The sequence below is a fragment of the Corvus brachyrhynchos genome, unplaced genomic scaffold (genome assembly GCF_000691975.1).
Source record: "Corvus brachyrhynchos isolate BGI_N302 unplaced genomic scaffold, ASM69197v1 scaffold69, whole genome shotgun sequence".
Lineage (NCBI taxonomy): Eukaryota > Metazoa > Chordata > Aves > Passeriformes > Corvidae > Corvus > Corvus brachyrhynchos.
The window spans coordinates 6,428,091-6,448,203 of record NW_008240228.1 but is presented as its reverse complement, the minus strand read 5'-3'; the positions used below and the strand labels follow the sequence as shown (position 1 = coordinate 6,448,203).

The window sequence follows — 20,113 nt, the reverse complement described above, 5'->3', positions numbered from 1 at the left end:
CTGAACCTCACAGAGGTGGGGCAGTCCACAGGGACACGGTCCAGATCTGCTCCTCCAACCAACTTTTACGTCCAGCACAGAAGGTCACAGTTGTTAATCCTTCTGCAGTGCTCCCCAAGATCTGCCTCTTCTCTTTGAGGTTCCAGCAGAAGCAGAACCTGGAATCAGATGCTTTAAACATGGGCACATTAACATCTTACTTTTGGCAAATTTAGCTCATCTTTCATAAATGGCTTTCCCTGGGGGACAATTTAGGAAGCTTAAGAAACATTTTGCTGTAAGAGCTGCAGCTCAGCAGACACAATTCTCCACTGGCTTCAGCTGGAAGGCTGATTCCACTCTGAGGCTGATGTATTTAACTGCTCAGCCTGCACAGGCTGGAAGGTGGCACTGGCCTAGGACAGACACACTCTGCCTCCGGTGGAAGGTTGTTATTTAACTCTAAAGCACTCTCTTGTGGTCATGATTGCTTCTGATGAGAGCAGATTTCCTGGCTGAGCTGTCTGAGTACCGGAATAACATCATCAGCTTTACAAGGCAGAGGGAAGGCACTTTAACAGCACTGTATGGCTCAGACAAAATAGAGGCAAAAGATACAGCAAGTAGAAATATTCATCCCTAGTGCAAATGCTGAGCTTTAGGGGGTAAGAAACCCATGAGTGCTGCTGAACTCTGAAGCAGAGTTTGACTGAAAAGGAACTGCTCCCTGGCTCAGCAGCTCAGATCCTGCCTGTAGCTTTGGGAGAAGACTCTGGTGTGATCTGTGGCCAGACAAATGGAGAGCTGGATTCCAGCTCCCCTCTCTAAAGCCAGGGGGTTACAGTACAGGACAGACAAGTTTCCCAGCTATTGCTGTCACCTCTGCCAGCAGAGGATCTGCCCAGCGTGTCCAAGTTGAATTCCTGCCTGCAGCAGACGTGCGTTCTGTGGATTAAATGCCCCGAATGACTTTTATTCCTTGCAGTTTTCCCCATTTGGTTTTGCTTGCAAAGGCAGTGCAGACTCAGTGCTGTTTGGTTTTCCAGCGAGCGCATCAGCATGCGCCAGTCCAAGGTGGACAAGCTCTATGCGGGCCTGAAGGACCTCGCTGAGGAGAGGAGGGGCAAGCTGGACGAGAGGCACCGGCTGTTCCAGCTCAACCGCGAGGTGGACGACCTGGAGCAGTGGATCGCCGAGAGGGAGGTGGTGGCAGGGTCCCACGAGCTGGGCCAGGACTACGAACACGTCACAGTGAGTCCTTGGGGAAGCCCTCTCTGGGTGCTGCTCACAGAGGGTGGCTGGGCTCGCTCAGGTCTCTCTGTAGTCACAGCGCTGCATGAGGCTCTTTCTGTGCCCTCCAGATGCTGCAGGAGCGGTTCCGGGAATTCGCCCGGGACACCGGGAACATCGGGCAGGAGCGGGTGGATACTGTCAACCACATGGCGGATGAACTCATCAACTCCGGCCATTCGGACGCTGCCACGATCGCCGAGTGGAAGGACGGACTCAATGAGGCCTGGGCAGATCTCCTGGAGCTCATTGACACGAGAACACAGATCCTTGCAGCCTCTTATGAACTGCACAAATTTTACCACGATGCCAAGGAGGTCTTAGGACGTATCCAAGACAAACATAAGAAACTGCCCGAGGAGCTTGGTAGAGACCAAAACACAGTGGAAACACTACAGAGAATGCACACGACATTTGAGCACGATATCCAGGCCCTGGGCACCCAGGTGTGTGGCAGGTGAACTGTGGGTGTGGGAGCCTGAGCTGCAGAGTTTGCTGCTGCCCTTGGCTGCTCCGTGGCTGGGAGACAGAGTGCTGCCAGCTGCTTCCCACGTGTTGTGCTGTGGGAATAACCTCACCTGCATCCTTTTCTTATCTGTCTGTCTGCTGCTCTACCATTGCATTCAGTTGATTATCTAAAGTAGCAATCTGTAAGTACACGGGCTTCTGAACATGTTGGCAATTGTTGGATGTTATTCCATTTCCTGTCCTTTGCTGAAGAAGAAATGAGAAAGGCAGAGAGCTTCTGTATTGATTTAAAGTACAAAATATGAAGGAATGTATAAGCCTGGTTGGCTTTTTGAGGTTTGGTTTTATTTTCGTTGGTCAGTTTGGGTTTTTTTGGGTTTTAAAAACAACAAAAAGCCCTGGTCAAACCCTTTGTGCCAGGTACTGTTTATTTTTCCTTTCTGAGAGGCAAAGACCCACACAGAGGCTTTCTGACTTGGTTATGAACCTGGGCATTCTGAATTGAATATGGCCTTTCTTGGTGCTTCCTAAGAGCAAAAGAGATTTAAAATCCACAGTTCAGGCTAAGATTTTTAAAAGCATCCAAACTTGATCTAATTCTGAATCTTTTGAAGCCAAGGTGTGTCAAGTAGAAGGTGGCAGCTGCTCATACAGCACAGGGGGGATTCTAAATCAAAATACAACATTCAGCTGCCACAAGGAGAATTTGGGAAGGGAGCAAGTTGCTTAAGGAATGGAGGAATTTACAACTGGCTGTATTTATCTCAGTAGGTCAGGAAAGAGCTTTTATGGCCCAGCTGCCAGCCAATTCTCAGTTATGTAGCAATTTACACTAAAACAAAGGAGATAGAGCAAGCATTTGCTTTTCCAGGTGTTTTACTTTCAGAAGCTGTAGATTTTATACAGAAAATGGGAGACATTCACAAAACATCAATCCCAGTCTCTCAAAAAGGTAATTATAATCAAGACCTAAATGAAGGAATATGTAATCACAGTACAGAGCTGTGGGGAAAGCACTTAGGATAATTTCTGGGTGAAGCAGCCAGAGCACTGAGATAGATCATTATGAGAGAGGCATGGTCTCTGTGCCTGTAGCTAGAAGGCTGTTTGATTTGATGCTAAAAACATAATTAGACAAGAGCTATTGGAATGTTTCCTGGCTTGAAAAATATGGAAAACAGTCAGGAATTAGCATTTGCCATCCCAAGACAGTGTTTGAAAGGAAAAGATTTCTAATAGTAGAAGGTTCTTAACATTTCCAAATTTTCTTCTCTGTGAAGTCATTATCTACGTTTTTGAAAAATGACCTCTGTCAGCTGGAGTAGTGGTTTGGATACAGAGTTCCCAAGTGCCATTGTCACCTGTGTGAGAGGAAGGGAGTTTGATGATGAAAATGGTCCCCATTTGCCCTGACATGTAACAGTCAGCTTGTTTTGGCACCATGTCTTGCAGCGAGTTCAGGCAGTGGCAAATCTTTGCTATTTTCGGGGTCCCTTGACCCTACAGTGTTCTCTGAGGGATAATGCTGGCTTAATAACAGCACAGACCTTTCTACTGTCAACAGACCAAATGCATTTGCAGTGACTTTAGAAAGCCCCTCAGGTGATGAATTAGCAGATAAGTGTCCCTGTATCTGTGACTCAGGAGTCACAAACCCACTGATGGCTTTGTGTCTCCCAAACCACCACAGGTGCGACAGCTGCAGGAGGATGCAGCGCGCCTCCAGGCTGCCTACGCTGGGGACAAGGCCGATGACATCCAGAAGAGGGAAAACGAGGTCCTGGAGGCATGGAAGGCACTGCTGGATGCCTGTGAGGGCCGCAGGGTGAGGCTGGTGGACACAGGAGACAAATTCCGCTTCTTCAGCATGGTTCGGGATCTCATGCTCTGGATGGAAGACGTTATCCGGCAGATAGAAGCCCAGGAAAAGCCAAGGTAATGTGAGGCATCTCTTCTCCATCAGAAGATAAGGCTGAGGAACATCTGTAGGGCTCAGTATCACTGAGAGTGGCTTTCAGAGCCTGCTGCTGCAGCAGCTTGTGGGTGGCTGCTGGAATAATAGCCTTGGAAAATAGTAGCCGAAGAGATTCGGTCTCACACTGGGGTTATTTGATCTCTGATTCAGGCCAGAGTGGTGCTGTTCTTAAGGAAAGACTTCCTGAACTACAAAGACAATCTAGGATTCAATTTTTCCTCATTGAGTTGTGGGTCAGTTTGAAAATGTAACAGCTGTTAAACTTGAAATCTGTGTTTCTGGTCATTTTAGGGACGTTTCATCCGTGGAACTCCTCATGAACAATCACCAGGGGATCAAAGCGGAAATTGATGCCCGAAATGACAGCTTCACTACGTGCATTGAGCTTGGCAAGTCTCTGCTGGCCAGGAAACACTACGCATCTGAGGAGGTACCGTGCTCCCTGCATACAGCCATGGGCTCCTGGGGCTTCTTTCCATGGGAGATACCTGCCCTGTGTCACCCACAGAGGAACAAAGACAAGTGTCACCTCAGGGACTGGTGCACTTATGTGCTGCTGGGAAATCAGGGTATAACTTCACTCTGGGAATTCATGGTGGGTAGCAGAGGTGGCATCGAGATTTAAAGTGTCCTTTTCATCTCAAAAAGTACAAAGAAGCTGCTGCACTCCATTCTGTAGGGAATGGCTCTGGGATGGAAAGGTGTCTTCCTTGAGCAAGGGCAAAGGCAGCTGTGAGACAGCCTGAACTTCCTACAGAGAAAATGGAATGCTGTGGAGAGGCCTTCTGGGGGAATGAGCAAGAAAATGTTTGTTGTGTAGGGAGTAAATTCAAGGAATATTAAGAGAAGCATATCCAACTGCTTAAAGCCTTGATTTATTATTCAATATGTGTAGGCCAGAGGATAGAGGCTTAGCCCTTGGTTCTCCTGCCTCCCTTTGGGGAAGGGAGGATAACCAAACATTGAGAGGCACTTCCCTCTCAGGAAGGGGAGAGCTTCTGCAACAATCCTGAGCAGCACATTTTGCATTATTTGCTGTAAAAGGGCAGAAGATTCAGTGCCTGATTGTACTATTTACATTTGTTTGCCCATTACATCCTTTTATCAAATACTCTGGGTGCTGTAGCTTTTCACAGACACTGAATACTTATGCAAATGTGATATTTTAATGAAAATGTCACATTTATTTATACTTGGAAGAGAAAAGCAGCTGTTGTTTGCACGGTGAAGTCACTTCCTGAGGAACTCGTGCAGTGTCTGTCAGTGCAGGGTGGGGGGGGAGCTGCTGCCTGGTGCTTGTGTAACAGCCCTGCTCTCTGCTCTCCATCCAGATCAAGGAAAAGCTCCTGCAGCTGACCGAAAAGAGAAAAGAAATGATTGACAAATGGGAAGACAGATGGGAGTGGCTGAGACTGAGTAAGGACACCCTTGGATTTCTTTTGGGCTGGGCCATATCTAACTCTCTTCTTTGTGCCTTTCTGGGCATTGAAAAAACCCTGCAGCTCCTCACTTTTCTGTTACAGTGCTTGGAAGTGTGTTTATGCTGGAATAGCTGCAAGGTTCACACCTGTTCGTTGTTAAATAATGGAGAATTTGAAACTAAGAAACCTGCACCAAAGGTCTTGCTCTAGACGATCAAATTTGGAGCTCGGTGCAGTAGCTCTGCTGTATTTTGCAGGTGTCACATTCCAACTTCTTTGCTGAAGTTAGTAGGTTACAGCAGATTAGAATAAAAATAACACATTAAACTTGCAAAATGAATCCTGCATTTTTCCTTAAAACAAAGCCAACAGGAGAAGTTTCTGTCTTTTCAATGATCAGTTTCACTGAACTTAGCTAAGGGGAACACTTAGCCAAGTGCATGTACTTTGTTCCCTGGGCTGTGTTTAAGTAAATGCCAAAGCTGCCTGATGACTCCATGATGCTCTTCTTTGTGACATTAATGGCACTGACTCCTGTGCTCTCTTTGCTCAGTTTTGGAGGTGCACCAGTTCTCCAGAGATGCAAGCGTGGCTGAGGCCTGGCTGCTGGGCCAGGAGCCCTACCTGTCCAGCCGTGAAATAGGGCAGAGCGTCGATGAGGTGGAAAAATTAATCAAGCGGCACGAAGCGTTTGAGAAATCCGCAGCTACCTGGGACGAGAGGTTTGCAGCGCTGGAAAGACTGACCACGGTGAGTGGCGGAACCTCCCTGGCCATTCCTCTTGGCTGATGGCTTGGAATAGCTGCCAGCATCACGAGCCTGATCTCCATTTGTTGGTTTGTTGTTGGTCGACCTCAGCCAACTACCCAGAGCCTGAGGCTTCATGTTTCCAGCCATACTAAAAAACCCTGTCCGGTTAATTTGAACTCAACAACCTGCAAGGAAAAAGCTTAAATGATAATTGACCTCAAGATCAACAGGAGCTGTCTTGGGCCTGGGAACGATGACCCAGAAGGAAATTTTAGAGCTGAGCAGTTTGCTCCAGCCTTCTGCTGTACTGGTTGCGTCCTAAAAGGGAAGGGTGAATCTGAGTGAAGAGACCCAGATCCAAACACTTTAAATTCTTTTTGGTTAAAGATGACAGTGGTGGGAAGGGGGCAGTGATAATGATGTTTGTTGTCTTGTGACTGGTCCACTGCAAGGCTGTATTGTCCCCTAGGAAGACACAGTAAGCAAAAAGAACCCCAAGCCCCATTTTAAACACAGCTGCGATGTCAGTCATTAATGCTTGGAGAGCATTTTACCATCTTTGGAGAACAATTTGGCTTTAGCCACTACAGTTGAAGTGGCCTGGGTTTTCACACAAACTGAGCGTCACAGCTGCAGACAAAAGGAACTGGAGTTTCTCAGCTTCTTCACAAATCAGGCTGGTTTTATGGAGATGGGTAATTTCAGGGATTCAGACATGGAACATTTTTATTCTGTGTTTGGCAAGCACACAAGAAGACGTTGCTTTTGGATATTTTAATAACTTGGTCTGTTTCCTTGTTTGTCTGGGTTTTGTTCTCATAGAATGAATTGGAAAATAGACATGGCCGGTGGTGGGCTGCTGTCAGAGGGTCTGATGCTGATGCCCTCCCTGACAAATTCAGTGCCACAAATTTGGCATGAATGATGCTTTTAAAGACTGATGCCTTCCAATTTTATCCCCGTTCACTTTAATTTCAGTAATGATTCAGAAAAACATACAGAGTTATTGTTAGTTTCTAGAACACCCTGTGAAAAATGAGCAGTGTTTTTAAATAAAAAATGTTTCCTCTCCCAGCTGGAACTGCTGGAAGTCCGTCGGCAGCAAGAAGAGGAGGAGCGGAAGAGGCAGCCGCCCACTCCGGAGACCAAGGCTGAAGAGGATGGAGACTCCCAGCAGCAATGGTGAGCCGGGCTCTGCACTTCCCTCGAGGAACCCTTGGGCTGACAATGGTCTGTAAAAGGAGAGGAGGTTGTATGGGTTTGTAACAGGACCCTTGTTAGAAGACTTGGTGGTTTATAGGGACAGGACCCCTCCCAAACCCCTGAATTCCCTGTTAAGTTCCCATTTTCCAGTTGTCACTGCTGAGGCAGCCCTGGCCCAAAAATAGGAATGCTGGTTTTACATCCCCTGGGCCATGAATTGCAGTTCCTGAACAATCTTTGCTTTTGTCTTTAATGAGCATCAGTTACAGATTTTAAGCTGTGTCCATGGAACACTGACATTTATGAAATTGCTTATGTGATAGGAGGATGTTTATTTGTAGGGTAACCGTCAGTAAAGCCTGGTTAAATCTCACTTCACACTGGGTTTATTCAGTTGGGCCTGAGGATTTTAGGAACATGCTTAAATTTCTTAAATTAATATTCAGTAAGAAAATCTCATTTTGTTGAACAAGATGGGTGACTTCCAAGAACCTTACACAGTTTCTTTTCTTTTTCCTCTCTCCAACAGGGATGGGACAAAAGGAGAACAGGTTTCCCAAAACGGTTTGCCCTCAGACCAGGAATCTCCACGGGTTAGTTACCGCTCCCAAACCTACCAAAACTACAAAAACTTTATTAGCAGACGGACAGCCAATGACCGCTCGTGGTCTGGACTGTGACCCACAGAATCACTTGCAGCAAAAGAAACCTTTTTTCAGTATGGTTTACTGGTACTGGTTTAATCTTCTGGCTTCAGATTTCCCTGCTGCTTTTCTCTTCCTTCCCATCAGTTGACTTTTATTTAATTAGCAGCCCCTTGGACATATATTTGCTTCACTTTAATCTTTGTTTATTTGAATCTCCCCACTGACACTCAGTTGCTTTAAGGTGACACATTTATTTCATGTTATTTACTGTGAGTTTTTCATGTTGCTAATAGTATTAAGATTTTCCAGCGAAAGCGTCCTTTATATGAGTAATTGAGATGTAATGAGATTACATCCTAATGAAGAAGAGCACTAGGACCTGACAGGTATGACGCATCGAGTTATACTAACAGGTCTCAGCACGGCAACTTTATTAAATCAGCTGCATTAGCAAGAGTTATGTACCAGGCCAAAGATAATCCACATGAGTGAGCTGGGCAGGAAGGGCTGGGAGGGGGGAGTGTGACTGGACAAATAAAAGCCTTAAGGTTAGTTTGTATAACATTCCATGCAGAATGGACTCATTGACTGCAAAGACAAATAAACATGAAATAAACCATTCAAAACCAGTATCTAGATTTATCTGGGGGTTTAGACCTCATGCAGAGCTGTGATCTTGCTGTGTTGGGGCCCCCTTGGCCTCAGTCCTGTCCAGTTGGCACTACAGCAATTTGATTTCTGGGCACCAGAGAGACAGGAGTAGGGTGTAGCCTCTTGGGGAAAGGTTGTGATACTTTCCTTTAAAAACTAAATAAAATACATTGTCTAAGATCCCAGCTCTTTATTTTACATAGGTGTAGGCTGAATGCTCCATGCCTTACTTGCTCCTTCTTGATAGGCAGTGTCCCAGTGGAGTCAGGGTGCATGCCAAGAATCCTCACGTGCAGCCATGACAGTGCCAGTAAATGTCTCTGGAGTTAATGCAACACAGGAGCTTAATCTGGCTCCCGTCCCCATCCCCTTCCTGCAGAGCCTCCTTGTTGCAGTTAATGCTTTGAGCGAAAGGACACTTCTCTTAGTTACGGAACCTGGCTCTCTGGGGTCACATTCAGTGCAGGAAAGGCTCCTGGCAGGCTGGGACCCATGGATATCAGGGCTCTTACAGTGCTGCAGATCAAACATGGGTCCTAGCCGAGGGCTCTAGCAGGAGATGTCTTTCAGCACAAGTTTGGCTTTAAGAAGCCCATCCCAGTTAGGTCTGAATCTGCACACAGACTCTGCCAATGTGCCACAGTACATGGCAGTTCTACCTTTCTCTTTCTGGAAATAAAACCTTTTGGTTCTTCTTTAGCATTTGGAGCGAGCTGTTGTACATTCTAGTGTTTATAAATTCCGTACAGTTGAGGCAGGGAATGTGAGGTGATCTTCAAGCACGTCCCAGATCATCGCCTTGTTGGTTAGCACAGCCTTATACATCACGTTTGCTTCTTTTGAAATTTTATTTTATTGCCATGCTACATAATGCATTTCCATGTTCATCTTTGCTATCTGCACTTTAGTCTTCCATGAGAACTTTCAAGCTCAGTTTGTTGAGTCCTGTGTTGCAATATCTCGGGTGTACAGAGCTGTGTCAGTTCTGCTGTGAGGCACAAGGTGTGCTGCTGTTGGTCAGAATTTTGGCTTCTGACAACTGGCTGAGCAGTGCAGCTGAATTGTTCTGTGTGGGCTGAGCTTGTGAACTGAGAGCGGTGATTGAAAGGATGTGCTTCAGTAACTGTACTTTTGTCTTTCCACTTCATGATGCATGTTTTTTTGTTTTTTTTTTCTTTTGTCAGGATAACAACATATAGCTTCTTAATGCTTTTTAAAATTCCATATGAATTTATGGGGATGCTCTGGTGGCTGCCATGTGCCTCGAAAGTGTGCCAGTTCTCAGGTCAGGATAGCTGTAGCTTCAGACTCTACCATCTGCAGAGCCTTCACATGTATTCTGGTGAAAAAGTAGTTTATAGAGGAATTTACAGAGATACTTTTGTTATTTGTATTAGTACACTTACATAAAAATTCCACTTTTATGATGATGAAGAAAAAGTAAGTCATTGATTAAGGTCATCATTACAGGCACTAGAAGAGTAGGATTTCACCTATTTATTGCAGCCTGTGCATCTGGCTAAAGGTGTTAGGAAGGTCCTTTTGCTAGAACAGCCTAGAGGTTGGCATCTGAACCAGGCAAATCATCTGGTTCTTCAGCTGTGGGGCAGAGCCTTGAGTCGATGAACTGAGCAGATGCTGCTTCAAGCACTGTGAAATCCAAAGGGGCGCCTCTGTCATTGTCACCACCTGTCTTGTTGCATGTCTCAGTCCTGCTTTAAAGATTTCCAGAGTAGCCTGTTGCCACTAAAGCACTTCCAACTAACCCTTCAGGCACCACTGAGAGAACCGTATCATGTACACGAGACCTCGTGTTGTAACAGGAGTTTGCTGTTGCTGTTTGTCCTCCGTGGCGTTGTCGCCGCATGCCCCATGCATGTTTCCGTTGAAGTGTGTTCAGCTCCTGTTTTTTCTCCGTTTTCATGACACGTCCTTTGCAGAGCTGTTCATGATTTATTTTGCTTGTTTTCTGTTAATTGTAGATAACACGTGAAAGGAAATAAAACCTGAAAGAGCATCAGAAAAGCTTTTCATAGGCCTTTTACAACCAGTAGAATTTGATGTAGATGGTGCAGGTCTGGTGGTGTGATTGAAGTTAGCAGTTACTGTTCAAAGCCATAGGGTTGCAGATTGCAGCACTGAATTCTATATTATTTCCCATAAAACACATTGAGTAGCTGTGCAGTGGCTGCTAGTTTGAAACTGGTCTGGTTTACCTCAGATTAGGGGCTCTAGGTACCCCCAAATCAGCCCTATTTTCACCTCTGGTTGGTAGCATTCCAGCAAATGTGCTGCTTTCTGTGTCAGGGCAGGGGCCAGGTGCATGTGGGGAATTTATTTAAGTTGTGGAGACAAGTTCCTGTGGGCTGTGTGATTCCTCAGTGCTGCTCAGAGGTTTCAGGTCCCTCAGACAGGGCTCCAGCCAGCGGCAAAGCAGAGTTCCAGGTTCAGGAGCTGTCACAGGACAGAAAGGTGTGCAAAGGGCTCTCCTTGTTCTTGAAGGGATCTGTTGGCCATGGGTGGTTGACATGGGTGATGAATGGTGACTCAGGGGTTGTTCATTCCACTACCTGTGTTTTGGCAGTGTTTGCATAATCTTCAGCCTCATCTATTTACCCTCTCCCCCTCTTTAATGCAATATTTTTGTTCTACTTTGAGATTTGGATACAAGTAGTGAGGGTTGATGGCTTAGATTGATCCTAATTGTGAAGGAGCAGCGTAAGGCTATGTGTTTGTAGGGACAGGGTAAACCAGATCTGACTGAAGTGCAATGTGAACTGTGATTCTCTCCCTGTTTGAGGGTGTAGTGTCTGTACTCTGGAGGTTTAGGTTGCTAAAGGCAGTTAACCAATCCTTCCCATGTTCAGAGCAAGCTAACACTCAGATCTTCCTAGGCCAATGGTGAGGTACAAGGTGTGAGGCACAATAATGGATATTGGGCAGGTATAAGAATTTCTAGCAAAAGGTGGCAAAATTGAGTTTGTTGCATAATAATTCGGCTGCTTTTGATTTGTCCAGGCCATGTGCAGAAGTGGGAATGTCTAATTATTGTGCCATTCACAAAAACCTGCTTGTCTGCATAAAACCAGTCCAGAATGTTTGTAATCTACTAGAGCATTAGCAGCACTGAGCTTTAGTAACTTGCTAATAATAATACTACACACTGGTTGTGTAACTCCTGAGCTGCTACCAATGGCTCTACACGTCAAAGTAATGGTACAAGAAAAAAAAACTGGGACCAAGCTGCATTTCAAAAGCTTATAGCCATTAGGATTCCAATTTAAATGATTTTTGGATGAATGGCTCCTGAAGACGTCGCCAGCTTGACCAGTGAGAGCTGCTGGAAACACGGCTGCTCTCTAGGCTATCGATCCCAGTGCGCCAGGCAACGCGACCAACAAAGCAAGTGATGGGCAAGGCCTTGGTTCTGTCTTTGTTTGGGGGTAAATAGCTGTGTGATGCTGTGTGACTGTGGTGGTTTTCAGTTCCTTTAACCAAAATCCAATCCACCTAATAACGCCAGTCTGAACCAGACCTCGATCAATTGACACATGACCTCATTCCCCTTGTCTTTACAATCCAATATCCTAACTGGGATGGTGGAGATGAAATGCATGGTGTAATCTTTCTAATTTCTGCATGTTTTGATTTTGTTGTGTCACTAGGGGAACGGGGAAAGCGGGAAAGGAGCTTTTACAGAAACAAATCAATTGCCCACATTTTTGTAAATGCTCCTGGGAGATTGTGACATCTTTCTCTGCTGACTCATAGTTAGTACCTTTTATGGACCTTTAATGCCCCAGTAATGCCATAAATGTATTTAAGGTGGCTGATGTGTATAACTTCTACTGTTCCTCTAGGTTTGCAGAAAGTGTGATTGTTACTGTTCCAAATATTTGAGTACTTAGCAACAGAATTGAATGCTCTCATTCTAGGAATAACAATACCTAAAAGAATTGACCAGCAGAGCAAAGCACAGTAAAATTCACACTGATGTTCAGCTGCTCTTATTTTCCCGTCTCTCCACCTATAAAATGGGTACTAATCCATTCCTACCTTCTAATTTCCTTGGCCTCCTGTGTCTCCATGGAGTGCGAGAAAGAACTTACTGGCCTGTGTCATTGTTCAGGCAAAGTTTATACACAGCCACGTTGTGCAGGGAGACAGATTAACTCAGGATGCCTCAGTGCTGGGGGCTTCTGGCTGAACGTGTTCTCCACTGTTCCCAGGTGGCAGAAACCGCAGAAACCAATGAAATGGTCAATGGAGCTGCAGAACAGAGGACGAGTTCCAAAGAGTCCAGTCCCGTTCCTTCCCCGACATCAGACCGCAAAGCCAAGAGCGGCGTTCAGGCCCAGACTGCTGCTACCCTCCCAGCCAAAACCCAGGAGATCCCCTCAGCCCAGATGGAGGGCTTCTTACACCGCAAGCACGAGTGGGAGACACACAGCAAGAAAGCCTCCAGCAGGTAAAGTGCTTGATGCATAACACAGGGCAGGGCACCCCGGGGCTCTGCCCAGGATGGCACACAACCATCTCCAGCCTTCTCCCAGCTGCCAGAGACCTCCCAGGCTCCTGTTGCTGTAGGGGCAGAGGCTGCAGTGCTGAGCATTGCATGTGGGGAACTGCAGTTTAAAGATATTTGGTACAAAAGGCAGCGTTAGGCACATTTGTCAGGTGGAAAACCGAAGCAGAGAGATACCACGACTTTCCCACTCCACACGATGGATTTGTGGCAGTAGTGGGATTTGATTCCAGATCTCTCAAGTCATACATTACTACAAGAAAAGAAAACCACGTAGGTGTGAGATTAGAAATGTTCATATTCTTCTGACATTTTCTGTTTGCACATTACCACTTTCCACCTACTCCGTAATCTGTTCAGCATGAACAGAGGACGATCGGTGTGCCATAGTCAATTCCATTCCCAAGGAATGTCCTGCAGGTTTCAAACAGGCAGGACTGAGATTTGTCCACACTGAAAAAGCAGACTGGAGTCCTTCGTGACCTGAGAGAACTCTTGAAACCAGATTTATGACTTGGCTGACAAGGGGAATGTTCACAGTAAGTGCTGAGCTGCAGCAACATCTGTGGGATTTGGTAGGAGCCAAAGCACTTGGCAGAGCTGAGATCACAAGTGAGTACAGCAGTACCAGGATTTTTGTTCCACTGGAGTTATTCACACCAGACAACGCCTTTGAGGCAGTGACAGCCACGAGTACTAGTGTCTGGGTACTCTTATTTCCAGTAATTCCAGCTCAATTAGAGAATGAGGCGGTTGATGCCACTAAGAGTATTTGTGTCAGTCAAGGATTTCACACACAGTCCGTTCCATTCATCGGTTTGCAGCACAGTGAGAATTCCTTCTACAACAGAGCACTGCCATTAAAAGGTCAATCATTTTCTGTCTCAAGAATGCAAAGTGCCCAGTCTGCCAAACAGTCCTCCCACTGTGAGGACAGGCTGATGTGCTATCACAGGGAGCTCTGGGAATCTCTGTTCCCTTTGGCTTTTGTCTTCAAGCTGTGCTTCCATGAAATAATTCCCTGTCTGCACTTTATGGGAAGCGTAGGCTGTATTCACATCCTCACACTGAACCAATCTCCATTAACTTACAGAAATAATTATGTTGGTTTCTCCAGTTCTGCAGGGGAGAGCATTGGATTTATAAATGTTCTTGTTGTTTCCCATGTCTCAAAGGTCATGGCATAACGTGTACTGTGTCATAAACAACCAAGAGATGGGCTTCTACAAGGACTCAAAAGCTGCTGCTTCTGGCATCCCCTACCACAACGAGATCCCCGTCAGCTTAAAGGACGCAGTCTGCGAAGTAGCGGTCGATTACAAAAAGAAGAAGCATGTGTTCAAGCTCAGGTAAACCTGGGGCAGTGTTCTGCCCTTGGGAAAGCCGTGGTGGGTGTGTTCACTGGGAAACCCAGCCCAGGAACTGACCACGAATGTTAACTGCAGCATCCCTGCTTTTCTGAGCAAGCTCTTCTAACACTGAGTCGTGGTCTGTTCATCAGAGTGAGCAAGCACAGAACAGTGTCACAGTAATCAGAGCACTTTCACCTGGGACAAGACCAGATGTGTGTGCCTGGAGTTAGAGGCCTGTATTTCACAGTGCTGGGCTTTTCAACCACTCCCTCTGGAACTGATCGACAACAGTGGTCGTGGCTCTGCTCTTTTCCAAATCAAGCCTCATGTTTAATTTTTTCACTATGAACTTAGGAGACTACTGAAGACATCTCTCACATATTCAGGTCTAGAACATACAGTTACAGACCATTTCACTCTAAATATGTGAAGGACCTGTTGTTCAAAGGTTAAAAAAAAGGCTTTTCCTTGGGAAACTCTTTGTTTTACTGAAAAATCTTCTAGTGCAAACAGTTAAGAAATATTTATCATTACACAGCTGCGAGGTAATCCTGTCAAAGAAGACTCACTTTAAGAACTGATTGGGTCATGTATTCCAAGACAGGTGTTTTGGGGTTTTTTTGGCAGAGCAGGGGTGGTGGTGGCATAATTTTATATTGGTACAGGAATCCTCTAAAGATCATAGAATCCCTACACAGGGAAAATTTGCTTTATAGAAAATATATAGCAAATATTTAGGGAAATGTACCTTTCTTGAAGACAGGCCTGCAGCTATGTGATTCATCCTTTAGACTATTTTAAACTTCTCTGAATTGCTAATGGAAGGATGTGCTGTTCCAAATGCAAAGTTAGGCAAAAAAACCAACTGCCCTTTTTTCCCAGTGCTCCATCACCTGCATCAGGCCCTTCGGTTACTTGCATGTAGATATTTCCTTTACTCAGGCACTGTTATTTTACTGTTTAAACCTTCATTTCATTTCATAAAGAGTTGTTAAAATGCTTACTTTTTGTTGGGAAAGATGGGGAAGCCTGCAGCAGAGCTCCTGCTGCCCCTGCCTCCTGCTTGTTGTGGTGTTATTCAGTTGGTTTTTAATTTATATGTATCATCACATACATCGTTAAATGTCTCCTAGTTAAACCACCTGGGTAAAATCAGCACAAGAATCAAGCAGAAGGGAAGCTTTGGCCTTCACTGTGAGGAGAGGTAGCTGCTCATCACTAATACTCTGCAGGACCTCAAGCCAGCACCACCATAGCTACAAGAGCAAAGCAGCTGCAGAACTTTGCTGGGTTTTCACAGGAGCCATGAAAACTCTGGGTGCTGCCTGTGACTTTTTTCTTTTTAAAGTGTTGAGTCAACTTTGATAATGTGTTTTGCAAAGGAGAAAAGATGCACCTGAAAGAGCAAATACTGAGCCAGCAGCCACACGAGAACATGAGCACCACCCTGAGAATGTCCAGAGCCCAGAGCTACCATGTGTGTGGCTGCAACGGGGGTTGTTGGGGGCATTTGGCACGTGGGCACTGTCCTGTGCAGTCCTGTGTGCCTCTGGCTGCTCATGTGCTGATGCCAAACAAGCAGGACTTGAAGCAGTGTGACCACAACTGAACTAAATTTGTGATGGTGTTTTCTTTCCAGATTGACCGATGGCAACGAATACCTCTTCCAAGCCAAAGACGATGTAAGTGTGGTTTTCTTACAGTTTATTACTGTGCTGTCTGTGCTGTTGTACCACGGGGAGAAGCAGCTGTTGAGGGCTGGTGTGCACTCTGTGTGTGGGTGATGTGTAGGCCCAGGGCTGCTCAGGAGGTGTCTCTGGAGGTGCATAGCCAGAGGGGATGGTTGGGGCTGTTTTTCCTTGCATTTCCCACCTGTGTCTGTTCCCCCTCCGCACTGTGGCGGGAGGCAGAGGGGCGTGCTGGTTGTAACAGTTTTGTGCCTTTGGGGCTTCTTGAAGGAGGAGATGAACACGTGGATTCAGGCCATCACATCAGCGATCTCTTCGGACAAAATCGAAGTGTCCCCGACCACCCAGAGCACTCCAGCCTCCAGCCGTGCCCAGACCCTGCCTGCCAGCGTCACAATAACCAGCGAGTCCAGCCCTGGCAAGCGGGAGAAAGACAAAGAGAAAGACAAAGAGAAAAGATTCAGCCTTTTTGGTAAAAAGAAGTGAATTCCATCTCCACACACTGCACTTCTCTGACCGTTCCAGTGGAATTCCAGCATGCGAGCTCAGAACCAATACGTTACTCTCTGTGCCTCATGTTCCTCAATGTGATTGACATTTTTTTATTTATAGAGCGTTTTAAAATAAAAAAAGCCAACAAAAAAAAAAAAGAACCTAAAGTTACAAATGTATGAGGTGCATTGGGCAGCTTCTGTAGGAGAGGGAGGACCAGGTTTTGGGGGTTTTTTTTGTTTTTGTTTTTGTTTTTTTTTAAATGAAGTTAATGTAGATTAGATCTTAATATTTAAACTGTTCCTCAATTTTGTGAGGCTGTCTTGGAAAATAACCCACTCCTAATGCTATTGGTATGCAAGGCAGCGGTGCTTTCGAATCTACTGTGCACATGAGAAACCAATGTACAAATTCTCAAAGGTGTTCACTTCCAGTTAAGGTTGTTATGCTGAGTCCTGACTAGTAGAGCCTCCCCTTGCAATTCTAACAGGAATTAAAGTGGTAGTGTGTTCTCTTTGCTGTAACAGAGTGCAGGTATGCGTTGACTCACAGCCCAACGTTGGTATTAACACCACCTGAAGCGTCCCCGCATCGAGTACGACAGATAAGAATGTTGGTGTTCAAGATGGATTAACAGGCTGGTACAGTTTTAAATAAGCTGTAATTTCAAATTTCTTTTTTTTTTTTTTCTCCAAAATACATTATATTGTATGTTTCAGATAATTCTAGTACAAAGTATAATAAGACTAGATGTATAATAAACCCTTTAAAATCATCGATAAGTGTAAAAGTGGAACTGAAGCATTTACTGGAAAAGTAATGTTACTCAAATGGTTACTTGCTTGTCAGCTGCAGCACTGTGTGTTATAATTTTGCTACATTACCTTGCTCTTTGATACATAGTGTGCATTTCTGTCACTGTAACTATTGTAATGAAAAATTTTCATCTTACTGCACAATCAAAAATTACATTTAATAGGAATGAACTTTCAATGACTGGGCCTGTAGTCAAGAGTAGTACTGGAACTGGCTTTCAGTTGTATCGAACTGTACCTCTAGACTTTTACCCTATCTGTTAAATATATGCGATGTCATTAAATGCTTTTAAAACTAAATATGCTGGGTAAGTTTCTTATTTCATTTCTGACGATGTTAAATCATAATTTTGAAAGAGGATCAAAAATAAAGTTATTTTAAAATGTCATCTCTCCTGTGCACTGAAACTGATGTCTTCAAATGTAATTCCATTCTTTTGTGTGAAAGTTCATTCTGCAATAGTTGTTTTCTCTCTTCCCACTTTTCTTTCCCTTCACTTCCCACCTGCCTTCCCTTTTACCCTGCCTCCCAAATTAAGTGCCAAAAATAAAGAGAAAAGGAATTAATGAATAGTTTGCAAAATATTCTGATGTAGATACTTTTTGTGGGAAGTGAAACCAGCAGAGTAGATGGGAGTAAGCACATCAGAGGCTGGGGTGATGGAGTTCCCTGAACATTTACCCGATGGAGGTAAAGCTCCATGTTCCAGCTGGCAGCAAAAGGACATAATTTTGAGTAAGCACCAGTCTCCAACTTTTTACCCACTTTTTGCTCAAGTGCTTGCATCCTTTCCTTGCCTTGGATGCCACCTAGGGAACCTTCTAATAGGAATAGCTCTAAGAAGTTCCAATATGTTTTAAAATCAATGAAATGTAAGGAATCTGGGTTTTTAATGTATTGTGATTATTAAAATATGCTCAAATATTAATTTTGACGGAAAGCAGATAAACTGCAAAATCATGTGTTTCCAACTGACAGTTTCCTGAACCTGTGACCTATACGGTGTCTTAAATTATTTTCATGGAGTGTACAGTGTTCTCTGGGTTTTTCTTGTTTTCCAAAGTTTTTGGTTATTAAACAATGGAGTATTCATGCACACAAGTTTTTACTCTGTAATGTTATATTGTTCAGTCTCATTATTAGTAAAATGTGGGCTATCACTGCAAGTATCCTAAATGTAAAATTTAATACAGTAGAAAATGCTGAGGTTTAACCTTCTTAGAGGCTGTGAAACAATTTGGTGAGTTGATTAATGTGCACAGAGATGTTGATGCCTTACATATGTGTCACTTCAAATGAACTGGTGCCATGAGCAGTCAGGTAGATGGATCTTGACTGCCTGTAGTGTGTGGTTCTGTAGTGATTCAGTTGAACATTGCCTTTAGAGTTGTTTTCTTGTTTGTCTCACTCCCTACTGGAAGTTGTTCCCAAGAATGACTCGAATAAATATCCCTTCTGTTTAGGGACTGATTAGAAGTTGCTGAGGAGCAGAAGTGAATCCCAGTAAGCCTTGGAGCCTCAGGGAGCAGTTCCCTGCAGAGAGAGGTCAGGAGCAGCCTCCCCGGACAGAGCCAGGTCAGAGAAGCCAGGTCAGTGCACACATCTGTGTGCCAGGGCAGGAGGGAGAGGAGTGTGGGAATCTCTTGGGTCACGTGAAGGGAGGGACTGCTGCTGGAAAACACCAGGGGAAGAGGAAACTGCGAAGGTGGGTGATGGAAATGGGGCTGAAACAGGAGCAGGCTGTCACTGCCACCAGTGTCACCCGCTCAGAAGTGGCCATGACACTTTCTGAATTGCACCAGTGGCCTTGGCTGGACTGCTGACAGATGGAATGTTCTGTTCCTCCTGGAGCCTCACTGAAGGGTAAGGATTTCTAGCACAGTGTAACACGTTACTTCAGCTGTTTTGTACCTAAGTTGGGATATTTCTGCTGGAGATACAAAAGTCATACAGAACCTGAACCTTAAGATTTTCAAAGAAAATTAATTAAGGCAAACCACTTCCCAGCTGTGTTGCTTGTCATTGGTAAGAAGAGGAGTTGTCCTGTAGTCAGGCCAGTCTTCCTTTTTCCATCTTGGAGGGACCCTCACATTGCATTCTAAGCTAAGGGAAGGTGTCAGAGGGTCCTTCCCATATCCTGGCAAATTGAGTACAATGTGGGGAAAAAAACCCAGAACTCCTTGGCCATCAGAATTTAGTATGTGTTGGTGGAAGGGTTTTCTTTTAGATTAATGCAAATAATCTGTTAATCCATCTGTTCTGCACAGGGAACATGCTCTGTGCTAGGGCTGTACTCTGTATGAGGAAGATTAATGGTAATGGTAAAGAAAGGAATTCTTAATCTCTGTCCTGGTAAAATCTGTGTCCTGGTGAAATATTGGTTTAGATGCTTTTTCCCTTCACCATGGTCTCCTTTCTTATGCTTGAGTTCACAGACTTTAAATGGGTAGGGTCTTCAAGAATCCAACTTTGCAATAAATAACTTGCAGGTATGATAGTTTTGCTACTTTTGGTGGCTGGGTTTTTGTTTTTTTTTTTTTTTTTTTTTTGGTTTTTTTTGTTTGTTTTTTTTTTTGCTACCTTTGCTAATGTAGTGGCTGAAGAAATACAGAAACTTGAATCACAGTGAGTCGGAACAAACATTAGTCCTTTTCATTTAAAAAACACAACCAGAATATCAGGCTCTGCTAAATCCCTGATCAATATTAAGAATAAAATTACTGGAAAAAGTGGACACCTCAGCCGTGTCCGTGGACTGCGCAGTGGAGGCCACCCCTGAGCAGGTCCCCGCGGTGTGTCCGGGGAGCCTGGAGCAGGTGCTGCGGAAGGGGGTGCAGGGTGGCGGGCGCCTCAGCT

At 44.9% G+C, this 20,113-nt stretch overlaps 1 protein-coding gene across 6 annotated transcripts in view; it reads left to right on the top strand.

Moving 5' to 3' along the window:
• The window catches only part of SPTBN1 (spectrin beta, non-erythrocytic 1), a 116,780-nt gene extending 99,135 nt beyond the window's left edge, over positions 1-17,645 (top strand). For 3 of the 6 annotated variants that reach the window (XM_017745264.1, XM_008642040.2, XM_017745265.1), the window contains 12 exons: positions 1,026-1,230; positions 1,341-1,715; positions 3,428-3,672; positions 4,004-4,142; positions 5,044-5,128; positions 5,687-5,883; positions 6,959-7,065; positions 7,616-7,679; positions 12,614-12,852; positions 14,085-14,258; positions 15,901-15,943; positions 16,220-17,556. In XM_017745264.1, the coding sequence (XP_017600753.1) occupies positions 1,026-1,230; positions 1,341-1,715; positions 3,428-3,672; positions 4,004-4,142; positions 5,044-5,128; positions 5,687-5,883; positions 6,959-7,065; positions 7,616-7,679; positions 12,614-12,852; positions 14,085-14,258; positions 15,901-15,943; positions 16,220-16,435 (2,089 nt within the window). In that variant the 3' untranslated portion in view covers positions 16,436-17,556. Of the gene's footprint in view, positions 1-1,025; positions 1,231-1,340; positions 1,716-3,427; positions 3,673-4,003; positions 4,143-5,043; positions 5,129-5,686; positions 5,884-6,958; positions 7,066-7,615; positions 12,358-12,613; positions 12,853-14,084; positions 14,259-15,900; positions 15,944-16,219 lie in introns of those variants that run through there. The other 3 variants (XM_008642039.2, XM_017745266.1, XM_008642041.2) reach the window with 2 other exon arrangements.
• The last annotated feature ends 2,468 nt before the right edge of the window (positions 17,646-20,113 follow it).